The sequence below is a fragment of the Sus scrofa genome, chromosome 5, assembly GCF_000003025.6.
Source record: "Sus scrofa isolate TJ Tabasco breed Duroc chromosome 5, Sscrofa11.1, whole genome shotgun sequence".
Taxonomy (NCBI): Eukaryota; Metazoa; Chordata; class Mammalia; order Artiodactyla; family Suidae; genus Sus; species Sus scrofa.
This window is the reverse complement of record NC_010447.5, coordinates 83861807-83877937: the sequence shown is the minus strand read 5'-3', so window position 1 is coordinate 83877937 and position 16131 is coordinate 83861807. Positions and strand designations below refer to the sequence as shown.

The following is a 16131-nucleotide window of genomic DNA, read 5'->3' as shown; positions in this document are numbered from 1 at the left end:
TCTCCTGCACTCTTTTTTTTATGAGCGGGAGAGAAAGAATGGAGAAAGGGTGAGACCGATGAAGCTTTCAAAAACTTGGGATTCGACTGAATATATATTTATGATCAGAAATTAAGGAAACCAATGTTGTCAACTCCTGTAACAGTCTTCTTGAGACTCCAGACTCAAGGGACTTAAAGCACTATGTCAGTAGTGACTTAAAATTTTAAGTTGCAAACTAGTTTTTTTGTAGATCAAAGTCAAGAATCATCCTCTGACTTTTTTATTTATTTTACGCATTGGATTCTATGAGTAAAAAGTTTTCTAAGTAGCATTTGCAAGTCTCTACACTCCGAAAAATTGGTATAGATTAAGGTAAATCTTCAAACCCGTCTGTCACTGTAAAACCTGGTCGTGTTCTGGTAGTGGCTTGAAAGTCAGGTGGTTGAAGCTTCTGCTTTTGGACTTTGCATGTCTTTCTTTTCTTTCTTTTTTTGTTTAGCTTCTGTAGTAAAAGAAACTTTTGGAGGACTGTGTAAAGGAAAGGAACCTAAAGGAAAGTAAGGACCTTCAGTCTGTTGAAATCCACTTTACACACTTACAGAAATTTATTCTTTTGTCTCTAAGATCCGTCAACATCCAATAAAATAAATACAAGCACATTGTACTTCCATACACTGTAATATTTCTATAGGAATCAACCCTGTAATTGAGAATACCTGTTCATACTCAACATGTTTGAAATTCATGACTTATCTTCCAAAAAAATGGGTCCTCTTACTGCATTTGACTCAAGTGAGTAGCTTCATCATCCATACTTCTGTATAGAAGTAGACGTTTGACAGCTTCCGGTCTCATGGATCTCCTAAGTCCTGTTGACTCTACCTCTTTGAATATCTCTTGAGTATGTCTATTCCTCATCCTCACATCTGAAGTGAAGTACTCATCTGACGTGTTTACGGTCTCCTCATTAGGATCTACCTGCATTTACTGTGGTTCCTTCTGTAGTTTTCCACTCCAGACTAAGTAACTTTTTCAAAGTGCAGATCTAATCACATTGTCTCCATGTATGAAACCCTTCACGGTTTTTAAGAGAGACTAAAATCCCTTAATTGCCTTTCCTACTTCATCTCCACAGTGCCTTCTGGCATTCTTTTCTCTCCCTCCTTACTCTGTTTCTTCTCACTGTGTTCTGCTTGGTTATGATGCTTCCTTTGCCTGGAAATGCTCTTCCTTTTCTTTTCATCCAGTTAATGCCTACTCATCACTCAGCTCACGTCTGGGAGGACTTTTCTGATTAGGATAGATTCCCTTAAGTGTATGTTCCCGTGATGCCACTGCAGAATTGCCATACTTATTAATACTTTTGAATTAATGACATGCCTCTCTTCTGATACTGTGTAAGTGCTTAATAAATGTTTGTTAAATGAAAGAATTCTTTGAATGCTTACCAAATGTGCCAGGAATTGTACTACGCATTTTTGGTGCATCATCTTTAATCCTCACAACAATCACTTGAGGTGTGGGTAGCGAGTCCTCCTTTCCAAAGACTAGAAATACTGTTAGGGGAGCTCCTGTTGTGGCTCAGTGGTAACGAATCCGACTAGTATCCACGGGAACGCTGGTTCGACTCTGGCCTCACTCAGTGAGCTGTGGTGTAGGTCATAGACGTGGCTCAGATCTGGTGCTGCTGTGGCTGTGGCGTAGGCTTGCAGTTGCAGCTCCAATTCAACCCTTAGCCTGGGAACTTCCATATGCTGCAGGTGCAGCCCTAAAAAGCAAAAAAAAAGAAGAAAAAATAGTGTTAGGGAGGCTAGTTAGTGGTCATAGTGCTAGTATTAGAACTGGCATTTGAACCCAGATTTTGTTACCACTGAAGACTGTGTGCTTAATCAGTCTCACACTGTGCATCAAAATAACCTGGGGAGCTGCTCAAACTACAGATGCTATTGACTGCACACTTAGATTCTGATTCCAAAGGTTTGAGATTGTACATAGGCATCTATATGTTTTAACAAGTAACCCAGTCGTTTAGATATTATTAGATCTATTTAGATGTTCACCAGAGCTTGAAAAACATTGCCTTGAAGTTTGAAAACCATTGTCTTAGAAAACACTTCCGTGCTTTATGAGTTTTAGTTTTCATGCATTGTACTACACTGTGTTTCAGATTTTATGTGTTCTTAAATCGAGGAAGATCTGGAGACCTAAGGAAGTGACCTTAGTGCTCATTTTGTCTAATTTCCTACCTTTTCCCCTTTGGCTGGCTAGAGGAACTGAATAGTGAGACCTTGCCATTCCAGTGCTGCTGCTACCTTTTTTTCCTAATTGCAATAATTTCCAAGTATCAGATTGACTTCAAGTAGTAAAAACTATACTAAGTACATGGGCTGGAAGTACCTTCTGAAGAGTTGGATGTAATCTCTCTTCAAATTTTACTTATTGTTCAGACTACTAATTTAATATTTAAGCATATGTTTGCCTTATAACCTCTCATTCTGAAGACCCTTTAATCTTACTGTATGCAAACTTAATGATAGAAACAATATTTTACTTCTTGTTTCTCCTGTTGTACCTAGCATGGTGTTTTGCACCTCTTAGGTGCCCAGTAACTTGTTGAATGGATGTGTGCTCCACAGTGCATGACCAAATCTCCTTAGTTTTTTATGTTTTTTAAAATCATATTTGTTTCCTGAAGTAATAATCTGTTTTGGCTCAACTGATAATTAGATACTTTCTGAAGTTATAATGAGAATGATTATATTCAGCTGTTACAGTCTTTGTTTTCTGAATAAGATTAAACATGTTTTCTGTATAGGCCAAATAATGGTGTTTTTTTTTTTTTTTTTTTTTTTTGTCTTTGTTGTTATTTCTTGGGCCGCTCCCTCGGCATATGGAGGTTCCCAGGCTAGGGGTCGAATCGGAGCTGTAGCCACCGGCCTACGCCAGAGCCACAGCAACGCGGGATCCGAGCCGCGTCTGCAACCTACACCACAGCTCACGGCAACGCCGAATCGTTAACCCACTGAGCAAGGGCAGGGACCGAACCCGCAACCTCATGGTTCCTAGTCGGATTCGTTAACCACTGCGCCACGATGGGAACTCCCACAGTAACCTTTTAATTTGCACTACAGTGTTTCTTATAAAAATGCAAGCTAATTCTACGTATTCAGATCATTAATCAAATTACTAATAAGAATATTTTATTCTTGGGGAAGTTAAAAAAAGAGGACTCTTTGCAGTTTTGTTATTTAAGAGTTCAGGAAGTTTTTATTTTAGCACAAATACAGTTTTACCTACTATATTTAGAGTTTATGAGTAGGCAGAACTGAAAGAATTGCCAGTTCCTTTTAGATACCTGCCATCAGGTGCTGCATACTTAACCTACCTGCCAGGTGCATGTAAAATCTCATCTACTCATCTAACTAAAAGTCAAGTGATGGCTGATTTGGATAGTAGGGAGATATAGTCTTGGGATCATACTGAAGCTGCCCCAAATCTTACTTCAGCTGGGATTTAAGAGGGGTAGATGACTGGATTTCAAGTGTATTCTGCTAAATGGTATACAAGGGGCAATTGCTTATATGAATAAATACTTCTCACTTATAATTTTGTCTTAGAGAAATAAGACTTGTTTATTCACTACTCAAAATTTGAAAAGCTTTCATTTTAAGAAATGATATGGGCTCTAGGTTTCTTACATGTCAAAAAGCTAATGATTCAAAATCTCATTTAAGTCACATCTTATTTTACAAACTCATTCATTTCATTCTGTCTTTAGCCTTCTGTTGATCTTGTGATGTATTTATTTTTCTTGGGTGCCCTTGGATAACCATTTTCAAGCCCACAGTCTTAACTACTGATTCTCCTGGTAAACTCATGGAGCCCACATTTTTATCTTCAGTTGAGACATTTTTTTCCTAAATTTTTGGCCTACATTTCTAAAAAACTGCTAGTTATATATCCATGTTAATGTCATTCATGCAACTCAAATTCAACATGTCTAAACATTTTGAGTTCTTCCCCCTACAAAACAAACAGTTGTTTCCTAGCCTGTAGTGCAACCTTGGTAAATGGCTTCATCCTCCACCTAGACTCTGAAATTGGGGACTTGATTGGGATTCCTAGTCTTTTTTTGTCTCTTTCCATTATCTAATTGTCTAGTTGGTCATTAAGCTCTCTTCATTCTAACTTGTTTTCTTAATTTTTCTTTTCTTCTTCCTATGGCTATTTCCTTAATTCAGCAACCTCTCCCTCTTAAAATTTGTTTAAAATTTGATATATAATACATTAAAATGCAAAATGAAGTTAATATGTAATCATAAAATACATATCCATGTAACTAGCACCTTTGAAACACCCTCTCTTACTATCTCTTTCCTATCTTCCCTGTCCCTATTTCCAAGTGTCCTTTTGTTTTTTGCTTGTATACCTTCAAAATTATGTTTGTGTAAAATTCCTGAAGTACATCTTGATATTTTCTTAAGTCATATTCCCTGCTTCCATCCTTAGTGTATCTTGCACTTTGCAAGATGGAGTGATTGATTGTTTTACTCATGCCTGAACACCATCTGTGGCTTGATTTCTTGTTTAATGCCCTTGGTAATCTGGCTTTTCTAAGTCTCCTTTGGCATACTATCTCTTTTTCCTCCAGCTGTTTTTTTTTTTTTTTTTTTTTTACTTCTACACTTGTCCCATTCTCTATCTAGTTCACTCCTACTCCCCTTTAAAGACATCTCTAGTGTTGCCCTTTTGGGGAAACTTTCTTCTGTCTGTTCCTCTTCTTTTTGTTCCTGTTAACACCATGCCTCTATATTCATTAGCATTTCATCACTGCAGGATAGTGGTGTGGTTGGTTTACTTCTGTCTCTTGCTCCTTTGATGGTAAGCTCTTTCATGACTTATTTTTCCTTTACTTCTTTCTTCTCCAGTTTCATATGTGGTATCAGGTACATAGTGGGTATTCAGTAAATATTAGCTAGTTCACCAGATGAGTTTCCATGTCTGTTTCTACCTTGTGTACACCGGTGTTGACTATTTGGATGATGGATAGGCATCCCAGATTTGAATATTAACTCTGAAAATATTCTTTGTTTTCATACTGAGCTGTTTATAGTTTTCAAATCACATCATTTATAGTCTTTCTCACCTTCATGTCTTGGCACTTGGAAAGCCTTTCTGGAAGCATTTTCCCTTTACTCCTACCTGAAAAACACTTTTTTAAAAATTACTTTTTTTATTGAAGTATAGTTGATTTGCTGAAAACACTTCAATTTTGAGCCCATCTTCATGTTCTTGTAGCATGGTACATTCATACCTTTAGTTAATTGCTATAAATCTTTGCAGGTCTGAGTCTGCTACTGGACTGAGTCCCTAAAGAGCAGAAATTTTTCCATTTATATCTGTATTCCCAGTGTATGACAGGTGCATAGCATATAATATATAGGTACTCAGGCAGAGTTAGAGGAAAGGATATGTAGGTTTTGAAGTACGGTTTTTATGTCTCTTCTGCCTCTCCATCAAAATCAGCAGCAGATGTTCATAGAGAACAACTTGGCATGGTAATAAATGTTTTCATAATGCCAGTAGCAACATTTTCTAACTGCTTACAGAAATGCAGCACTAAATTAAAAGAGGAAAGTGGATTTCTATTTACAGACATTCAGATCTTTAATAGAAGGGAAGTTATATTTACATAAATATAATTTAATTAGCTGAGAAAATAGGATTCATACTAGGTGCTGCCCTAGTCCAGTGGCCTTCCAAATACTTTTGCTTGTATATTCTCGTAATAATTTTGCAAGACATTGTACTCCTTTGTGTGTTTTAAGTTGATGACCTCGGAATTGTTTTGTCAAGAGTATTAGATGGTTACAAAGTATCTAATTTCTAGATTTGTATATTGTGATTGTTTTACTTTTATCAAAACCCTGAAATTTTTGCTTGGTAATCGAAATAAAATTGTTTCTATACATGCTTGTGACACCCATTTTATTTCTTAATTGTAATTTTGTGACAGGCAAGGATTTTGCTGTTAAAATCTGGCTTGAAAGAAATAAAGCACAACCCCCTTCAGAATTTCTTACTAAACTTCTTTTTTCTTAGTCTCTTAGACTTTCAGGATTAACTTTTTTTTTTTTTTTTTTGCTTTTTAGGGCCACACCTGCGGCATATGGAGGTTCCTAGGTCAGGGGTCAAATTGGAGCTGTAGCTGCCAGCCTACACCAGAGCCACAGCAATGCCAGATCCACTCCGTGTCTGAGACCTACACCCACAGCTCACGGCAACGCAATGCATTAACACATTCTTGAATTGCATTCTCCATACTTCCCACCTTCCCCCAAAGTTTTTTTATACTCAAGGAAATGCCCCATAATGAGACTGAGATGGCTGAGAAAAATAGATTTCTTTGGTCAAGTGGGAGAAAATAGTGAAGAAAGAGATGGTTAAGGATAATATGCAGGACACAGACTTGTTCTCAGGCAGATCAACTTTGGGAAGAAGTACACATGGCAGTTGAGGATTTGGAGAGTGATAGGGTCTTAAACCTCTTTCTGTGCCATGGACTCTTAACAATCTAGTGAGGCCTATAGACCTGAGAGTGACATTTTAGGCTCAGCTTGTGAATTTCTATAAAAGCTTCTGGGGTTCTGATTGGGTTGTTTGAATCTATAGATTGATGGGGAAAATGGATATCATAACAATAGTGAGTCTTCCAATTCCTGTACACAGGAATTTAGTCAGCATCAGTTTTTCTCAGAAATTTTTATTTTCATTGTGTAAGTCTTACATATCTTGTTGAACTTATACATAGGTATTTCATGTCCTTGAAATGGTATTTTTGAAATTTCCCTGTTCAGTTGCCTGTTTCTAGAATATAAAAATAGTCTTAAAAATGTATTGTTTTTGAATTCTGCCATCACGCTAAACTGATATGTTAATTATAGTAGCTTTTTGGTTTACCTGCTGTGGCAGCATCTGTACAGTTCTGGGACACAGGTTCAATCCCTAGCTGGTCTCAGTGCATTAAAGGATCCGTGGTTGCTGGTTGCTGCATCTGTGGCATAGGTTGGGTATGAACCCTGGCCAGGGAACTCCATATGCTGTGGGGTGGCCAAAAAAATGGAAAAAAAAATTCTAGTAGCTGTTTTGTGGATTCCTTCTGACTTTCTGTGTGAATGATCATGTCATTGGGAATAAAGGATTTTACTTCTTTCTTCTCAATCTGAATGTTTATTATTTTGTCCTCTTTATTGATTTGGCTGGGACCTCCATTAGACTACTGAATAGAAGTTGTAGAAGTAGATAACTTTAATTTGTTCCCAAATTTAGGGAGAAAATGATCAGTCTCTTTAATTATAATACTAGCTGTAGGGATTCAGAGATGCCATTTATTGTTCTGTTTTTACTTTGCTGACAGTTTTTATCATGAATGGGTATTGAATTTTGTCAGTTTTTTTCTGCCTTTACGGAGATGATGTATTTTTTATTCCTTATTATTCAGTTAATATAGTGAATGACATGGAATTGTTTTTGAGTGTTAAATCAACCTTGCATTCTTGAGATAAATCCCACAAGGTTGTGGGTTCGATTTGTTGGATTTGCTAATGACTTGTTAAGGGTTTTTAACCTGTCGATAGGGTATATTGAAATGCAATTTTATGTCATTATTTGGTGTTGGTATCAGGTGTTCATGACTATATTACATGAAAGTGTTCTGTCTTCTGTAGAAAACCTTATAGAGACCTGGAATTACTTCTTCCTTAAATGTTTGATAGAATTTAGCAGTAAACCCATCTGAGCCTGGAGTTTTCTTTGTGGAAGGATTGTAGCTATGAATTGGATTTCTTTTATGTAGAATTATTCTGACTTTCTCTTCGGTTTTGGTAGGTGTGGCTTCCAAGAATTTTTTTGACTTTATATCCAAGTTTTTGAATTAATTGGCTGGCATAAGAACATCCATAATGTAATACCCGATTCGTTTAGAATCTACATGATCTATATAGGATTAGCATCTGTGGACTTTCTTCTATATTTTTTTAATGATTTTAATTTTTTCCGTAATAAAAAGGTGGCTCGCTTTTTTTTTTTTTTGTCTTTTTAGGACCAAACCCTCCACATATGGAGGTTCCCAGGCTAGGGGTCAAATTGGAGCTGTAGCCACTGGCCTATGCCGCAGTCACAGCAACGTGGGATCCGAGCTGTGTCTGTGACCTACACCACAGCTCAAGGCAATGCCAGATCCTTAGTGTGCTGAGCAAGGCCAGGGATTGAACCTGTGTCCCCATGGGTATCAGTCAGATTTGTTTCCGCTGGGTCCTGATGGGAAGCTCCTCTTTTATTTTTGATATTGGTCATTTTTGTTCTTAAAAGTTTTCTTAATGTAGCTAGAGGTTTATCATTTTTAAAAAACAGTGGCTTCATTTTTATTTATTTTTTTTCTGCTTAATAGAGTGTTAAATTACATTAAATTCAGTTTGTTTCATTGATTTCTACTCTTTTTTTTTTTTTTTTTTTTTTTTGTCTTTTTGCCTTTTCTAGGGCCGCTCCCGTGGCATATGGAGATTCCCAGGCTAGCGGTCTAGTCAGAGCTGTAGACACCAGCCTACGCCAGGGCCACAGCAATGAGGGATCCGAGCTGCGTCTGCAACCTACACCACAGCTCATGGCAACGTGGGATCCTTAACCCATTGAGCAAGGCCAGGGATCGAACCCGCAACCTCATGGTTCCTAGTCAGAGTCTTTAACCACTGCGCCACGATGGGAACTCTGATTTCTACTCTTTAGTTCCTTCTTTCTCCTTATTTTCAGCTTCTCTTATTATTGTATTTTTTTTTTTTTTTCTTATCTTCCTAAGGTGGAAGTTTAGATGATTGGTTTTGGGTTTTGGTTTTTTTTCCTAGTATAAACATTTAAAGCTATGAATTTCGTGCTATGTACTACTTTACCTACATACCACAGATTTTTCATTTTTGTTCATATCAAAATATTTTAAAATTTTCTCTTATGATTTCTTTTCTGGCCCTTGGATTATGTAGAAGTGATGCTGAATTTCTGTGTATTTGCATGTTTCCAGCTGTTTATCTATTATTGATGCCTACCTTAATTTCACTGTGGTCAGTGAACATGTTTTACGTTATTTCAGTGGTTTTAAATACCTTGAGACTTGTTTTATGGCTCAGCACATGTATCTTAGTAAATGTTCTATGTACATATGAAAACAAAATACTATCTGCTTTTGTCAAGTAGAGTGTTTTAGGTCAGGTTGTTTGATAGTGTTGTTCACACGTTTTATAGTCTTACTGATTTTCTGTCTCTTGGTCTAATTGTCCATCTGCTCCTGAGTGAAGACCCGGAAAGTCTCCAACTACACTCGTGGATTTGCTGTTTCTTCTTTTAGTTCTGTCAGTTTTGTTGCATTTATTTGGCAGTTCTCTTATTTGATGTGTACACATTTAAGATTATATTTTCTTGAGAGTTGACAACTTTGTCATTATGAAGTGTCCCTTTTTGTCTTGAAATTTGTTCTATTATTAATATAGCCATTCCAGTTTGGTATATTTTCCCCTTTTTTTTACACTATTAAATCATAAATCATTTTGTAAAGTGTGTTTAACGTGAGTTTCTTGTAAGCAGCATATATTTGGGCCTTGCTTTTTTAATCTAGTTTGATAGTCTTAGCTATTTAACTGAAATTTTAAATCATTTACACTTAATGTAACTATGTGGTTGAATTAAAACCACATAGTGGTCTTGGTATTTATTTTCTGTTTTTCACATGTGTTCTTTGTTCCTTTCTTCTTTTCCTACTTTTTAAAAAAATTAAAAATATATATATTTTTTCTTTTTAGGGCTGCACCTGTGGCATAGGGAAGTTCCCAGACTAGGGGGCAGATTGGAGCTGCAGCTGCCGGCCTATGCCATAGCCACAGCAATAAGGGATCTGAGCTGCATCTGCAACCCACACCACAGCTCACAGCAATGCTGAATCCTTAACTCACTGATCCAGGCCAGGGATGGAACCCACATCATTATGGACACTAGTCGGGTTTGTAACCCACTGAGCCATGACAGGAAATCCTTAAAAAATTTATTAATTCAATTTACATTAGGATTCCATTTTGTTTCCACTGTTGCCCTCTTTTTTTTTTTTTTGGCTGCACCCATGGCATGTGGAAGTGTCCTGGCCAGGGATTGAATCCACACTGCATGGGAACTTCCTCCACTGTTGACTTTTCAGGTATGTCACTTTATTATTTTAATTATTACTCTAAGGTTTATAATGTATCTTTAATGTGCTACAATCTATCTTCAAATGATGTTATGCTACCTCACATATAATAGCATCTTTAAAAAATATACTTAGATTTCTCCTCTCTTGTTCTTGGTTTATTTTGTCATATGTTTTACTTTACATATATTATATAAGCACAGTACGTTTTTGTTATTTTTGATCAGCAGTCTTTTAAAGATAACATGAGAAGTTTTTTATATACCCATGTAATTTTCATTTTCACAGTCCTCTCTCTGTTCCTTTTATAGATTTCTATCTGGTATATTTGCCCATCTGTTTGAGGGGCTTCCTTTAATATTTCTTATAGTAAATGTATGTTGGCAACAAATTCTTTCAGATTTTGTTTTCCTGGAAAAGTCTGTATTTCACATTTTTTTTTTATTTTTATAATGACTTTTATTTAAAGTTTTTTTTTTTCCCTTAGGACATAGTAGAATTCTGGGTTAACAATTTGTTTTAGCAATTTAGAGACCGGATTCAGTTTTTTCCTGGCTTGTATAGTTTCTGATGAGAAGTTTAGGGAAAATTCTTATCTTTGTTCTATATAATTTGCCTATTTTCTCTGGCTGCCTTTAAAAATTTTCTCTTAATCACTGATTTTCAGCTATTTGATATGAAAATATTTGAGCATGGATTTCTTTGTGTTTATCCTGCTTGTGGTTCATTGAATTTCTTGATGCTGTATCGTTTTCACCATATTTGGAAAGTTTTTGGCTGTTATTATTTTCAAATATTATTTCTTCCCTCTCTCCCACCTTTCCTTTTTAAGATTCAGTTATATATGTTAAACTGTGATGTTGTCCCAAAGGTAACTGAGACTTTGTTCCTTTTTTCCTCCAGCCTTTTGCTGTTTTCAGGTTTCACTGATCTTTTTTCCCCACATTGTCTAATCTGGTAATTATATCCCCTGAATTTTTTTTTTGGAGTGCTTTGTGAATTTGCATGTCATCCTTGTGCAGTGGCCATGCTAATCTTTGTATTGTTCCAATTTTAATTTATGTGCTGCCAAAGCGAGCACATCCTCTGAATTATTTTTATTTATTTATTTTTTGTCTTTCTGCCATTTCTTGGGCCGCTCCCTCGGCATATGGAGGTTCCCAGGCTAGGGGTCGAATCGGAGCTGTAGCCACCGGCCTACGCCAGAGCCACAGCCACGCGGGATCCGAGCCGCGTCTGCAACCTACACCACAGCTCATGGCAACGCCGAATCGTTAACCCACTGAGCAAGGGCAGGGATCGAACCCACAACCTCATGGTTTCTAGTCGGATTCGTTAACAACTGCGCCACGACGGGAACTCCTTCCTCTGAAGTTTTTGAGATTTTTTTTTTGTGTGTGTGTCTAGAATGTTCATTTGATTTTTTTAAATATTCAGTTTTCGTTTATTATATTCATGCTTTCCTTAAAATGCTTGTGTTACAAGGAGAAGGAAGGAGTGAGAGAATAGTCATATCCCAGGCAAGACACTGGGACAGGCTGCCAAATGAGGGTTCTTGGCTTCCTGCAAAGAATCTAAGAGCTAGGTAAAGTGAAAGCCAGTTTATTTAGAGAGACACACATTCCCTAGGCAGAATACGGACGTCTTAGAAAATGGGAGGGGCCCTGGGGTATGGGGTTGTTAGTTTTTCTGAGCCTGGGTAATTTCATATGCTAATGAGTGGGAGGATTACTCCTACTGTTTTGGGAAAGGGGTGAGGGTTTCCAGGAATTGGGCCAGTGCCCACTTCTTGGTTTTTTATGGTCAGTCTCAGAACTGTCATGGCACCCGTGGGTGCGTCATTAAGCATGCCGATGTATGACAGTGAGAGCATAATGAGGCTCAAAAGTTTTTGGGAAGTTGAATCTTTTGCCATCTTGGACCTAGAGGGTTCTAACCAGTTTTTGTCCTGTCCTCCGTGGCTGTGTCATTCTTTTAATAGTTGTGTGTCCTTCCCCCTTTTTTCCTGTCTTACATGGACATCTGATAGCTTTTTAATGTCTTTGTTGTTAATTATCTAATCTCATTTTGGAGTCTGTTTTAATTGACTAATTTTGGTCTTGGTATGATCACATTTTCTTGCTTCTTGGCATGTCTACTAATTATTAATTGCATACTAAACATTGTGAATGTTATACAGTTTAGTTTCTGAATATTTTTTTTTGGCAGTACCCGTGACATGTAGAAATTCCTGGAGCAGGGATCAAAACCGAGCTGCAGCTGTAATTTATGCCATAGCTGCAGCAACAGTGTATTCTTAACCTATTGTACCAGGCTGGGGATTGAACTGTGCCTTGGCAGCAACCTGAGTCCCTGCAGAGACAGTGCCAGATCCTTAACCTGTTACTTCACAGTGGGATCTCCTGAAAAATTTTTTTGTCTCCCTTTCATGAGTATTGGGTTTTATTCTGGTAAGCAGTTAAGTAATTTATGATGAGTTTCATCATATGAGGCTAACTTTTTAGTTTGTTCGGGCAGGTTTAGAACCATTTAAGAATGGTTTATCCTGTTACTAAGGCATGGTCCTTCTGAGGTTTCTACTGAATGCCTTTAATGAACAATGAGGACTCTTCACTCTACTATTGAAAAATTAAAAGATTTGTAGTCCTGTGTGAACTCTGAAACTATTCGGCTCACAGCTTTCTAGTTCTTCCTACCTGACCTTGTTCCTGAGATCAGGTTCAGTTGCTCTCTGCTTTAAAGCCAATATTCAGGAGACAAGTGCTGGTAGGACAGGTTGCTGTATTCGGGAGGCTGGCAACTTGGGGAGATGGTGGACTGGTGTCCAAAAACCCAACTCCAAAGATACTGCTCCACCATGAAACTTTTTAGAAGGAGAATTATTTGGGGAGGGGTTGGAATCTTTATTATCTTCCATTGTGTGCAGACTCTTTCCTGAGTGAGGTAGTGAGGTAACAGGGTGGTGTTCCAGGAATTTTGTGCTCATCTTGAAGTTACCTTGCTCCACCTGGCCGTAGTTCCTGACGAGGAACCAGGACTCTGCCCCTAGGCTGCACTTTTTTTTTTTTAGGGCTGAACCTGCAGCATATGGAAGTTCCTGGGCTAGGGGTTGAATCAGAGCTGCAGCTGCCGCCTGTGCCACAGCAATAGCAACACTAGATCTGAGCCACATCTGCGACCTACATTGAAGCTTGTAGTGGTGCTGGATCCTTAACCACAGAGCAAGGCCAGTGATTGAACCTACCTCTTCATGGATACTAGTCAGATTCTTAACCTGCTGAGCCACAACAAGAACTTCTGCACTATTGTTTTTTGACTGCTTCTCTTTTGTTTCTGAATCCTTTCCCTTGCCTGATAAGCAACTGTTTGAATTTGTCCTTTGGAACTTAGGGAAGGTCAAGGAGGCTGAATGAAGTCTGTTTCCTACAAACAAGAAACTGGGAACACAGAAAGGATTTGTACCCAGGAGGGCCAACAGGGTCTTGCTCAGTTTCAATCTGGTGAATTTTCATACTATTTATGTGCGTCTTAGTATTCAACAAAGCATCAAAGGGACTCCTGTACAAATTTCTGCAGCTCTTTTTCAGCACTGTTTCCTTCTCTCTCTCTCTTTTTTTTCTTTAGTTTTTTTTTTGTTTTGTTTTTTCTTTCTTTCTTGGCCACCCTGCAGCATATGGAGTTCCCAGGCCAAGGGTCAGATCCCAGCTGCAGTTGTAGCCTATGCTGCAGCTGCAGCAGCCCTGGATCTTTTAACCCACTATGCTGGGCTGGGGATTGAACCTTTGTTCCTGTGCTCCAGAGGTGCCACTGATCAAATTGTGCCACAGCAGGAACTCTTTTTTTTTTCTTTCTTTCTTTAAAAACACTTTTTTCCCTTTTCTCACTTTTCTTTGAAATTCTATCTCAGAACTCTCAGCCACCTCAGCATTATTGGATTCCAGTTTGTTTCCCTTAATCCAGTTAGACTACCCCTGGGAATTCTGTTCTCTACTCCATGGTCTACAGTATGCCTCTGGGTGAAAAGCTGAACCAATCCTAGGATTCGCATTGTTAGTTTGCTTTCTCATTGAATCATGTACATGTCTGTTCAGTGTCTGAAAATGTTTGTTTCATATTTTGTCCAGTTTCTGGTTGTTCAGAGAGAGGGTAAATTTAGTGTTTGTTCCTTCATCATCACCAGAAGTGTGTAAGATTTTAAAAATAATTTATGACCTATTGCTTGTTCATATTTTATTATCCTTTTGCCACCAATGGTTTTCTTTTAGAAAATATTCTTAAGTTATTTTATAGTTCAACAGTAATTATTTTAGTAGAGGACAAAACTTTTACAAAACACAAATTTATTGCTTAGCATAACAATAGTGCCTTTTGGGTTTTATGTAGTTGTCTTTCATGTGAAGAAAGATTCAGACCCTCTACACCACTTAATTTTTTTTTTCTTTTTTTTCCTGTCTTTTGGCTGAAGCATATGAAGTTCCTGGGCTAGGGATTGAATTGGAGCTGCAGCTGCTAGCCTACGATGCTACAGCCACAGCAACGCCGGATCCGAGCCACATCTGCAACCTGGGTCGGAGCTTGTAGCAATGCTGGATCCATAACCCACTGAGTGAGGCCAAGGATTGAACCTACATCCTTATGGATACTCATTGGGTTCCTAACCTGCTGAGCCACAAGGGGAACACTCACTTTAAGTTTTAAAAGGTCTTATAAGGTCCATGTTATTTATATCATTGAGCAACATTCGTGTCACTGTCAAATGTGAATATGTCTTTTCTCCTACTGGTCTCTGCCAGTTGAGGTTGAAGGACAGTTTGGTTCCTAGACTTAAGTTTTTTCTCAAGTATATTGTGTTCTCTGAAGGCAAAAATAATAAAGATTTTATTTTTTGTCTTTTTTAGGTCTGAACCCATGGCATACGGAGGTTTCCAGGCTAGGGATCAAATCATAGCTGTAGCCACCGGCCTACACCACAGCCACAGCCACACCAGATCCGAGCTGTGTCTGTGATCTACACCACAGCTCATGGCAACGCCAGATCCTTAACCCACTGAGCGAGGCCAGGGATCAAACCTGTGTCCTCATGGATGCTAGTCACATTCATTTCTGCTGAGCCACAAGGGGAACTTCATGAAGCTTTTATCTTTATGGAATTATTTATCTCATTGTTTGGGCTATATTAAACTTTCAGGTTAAGTAATGAATAAGAGCTTAAAGAAGTAAAAATAAATGATCAGTGCTTTCCTGTCCCCCTATGTTTCTAGGATACTGTAACCACCCAGGATTGCAGCCATGGAGTCCATGCTTAATAAGTTGAAGAGTACTGTTACAAAAGTAACAGCTGACGTCACCAGTGCTGTGATGGGAAATCCTGTCACTAGAGAATTCGATGTTGGTCGACATATTGCCAGTGGCGGCAATGGGCTAGCTTGGAAGATTTTTAATGGCACAAAGAAGTCAACAAAGCAAGTAAGTTTTAATTCAGGGTCCAGTTGGAAAAAATGTGCTAATAAGTACCATAATGTGCATCTATGCATTTTTATGTTAAGAAATGCTAAAAGTAATGGGTTCTTTAGTTCTCATTTCATCTAATGAAGTCATAAAGAAACAATGCTTTTAAACAGGCCCTAGAATCTCTTGGTTACAAATATATTATTTGATATATCATCTCATCTTGTTTTTTAATTTTGTTTACTTAATAACATAAATATACCAGAAGTTCCACTGTGGCTCAGTGGTAATGAGCCTGACTACTATGCATGAGGATGTGGGTTCAATCTGTGTCCTCGCTCAGTGGGTTAAAGATCCAGGGTTGCTGTGAACTGTGGTGTAGGTTGCAGATGTGGTTCAGATCTGGTGTGGCTGTGGCTGTGGTATAGGCCAACAGCTGCAGCTCTGACTAGACCCCTAGCCCGGGAACTTCC

The 16131-nt window shown here is 38.1% G+C and overlaps 1 protein-coding gene across 5 annotated transcripts in view; it reads left to right on the top strand.

Annotated features, from left to right (window-relative positions):
- SCYL2 (SCY1 like pseudokinase 2) overlaps positions 1–16131 on the top strand; it is a 65560-nt gene that overhangs the window by 829 nt on the left and 48600 nt on the right. For 4 of the 5 annotated variants that reach the window (XM_021092722.1, XM_021092719.1, XM_021092724.1 and 1 more), the window contains exon 2: positions 15472–15676. In XM_021092722.1, coding sequence (XP_020948381.1) covers positions 15500–15676 — 177 coding nt within the window. In that variant the 5' untranslated portion in view covers positions 15472–15499. Of the gene's footprint in view, positions 1–11143; positions 11168–15471; positions 15677–16131 lie in introns of those variants that run through there. The other variant, XM_021092720.1, reaches the window with a different exon arrangement.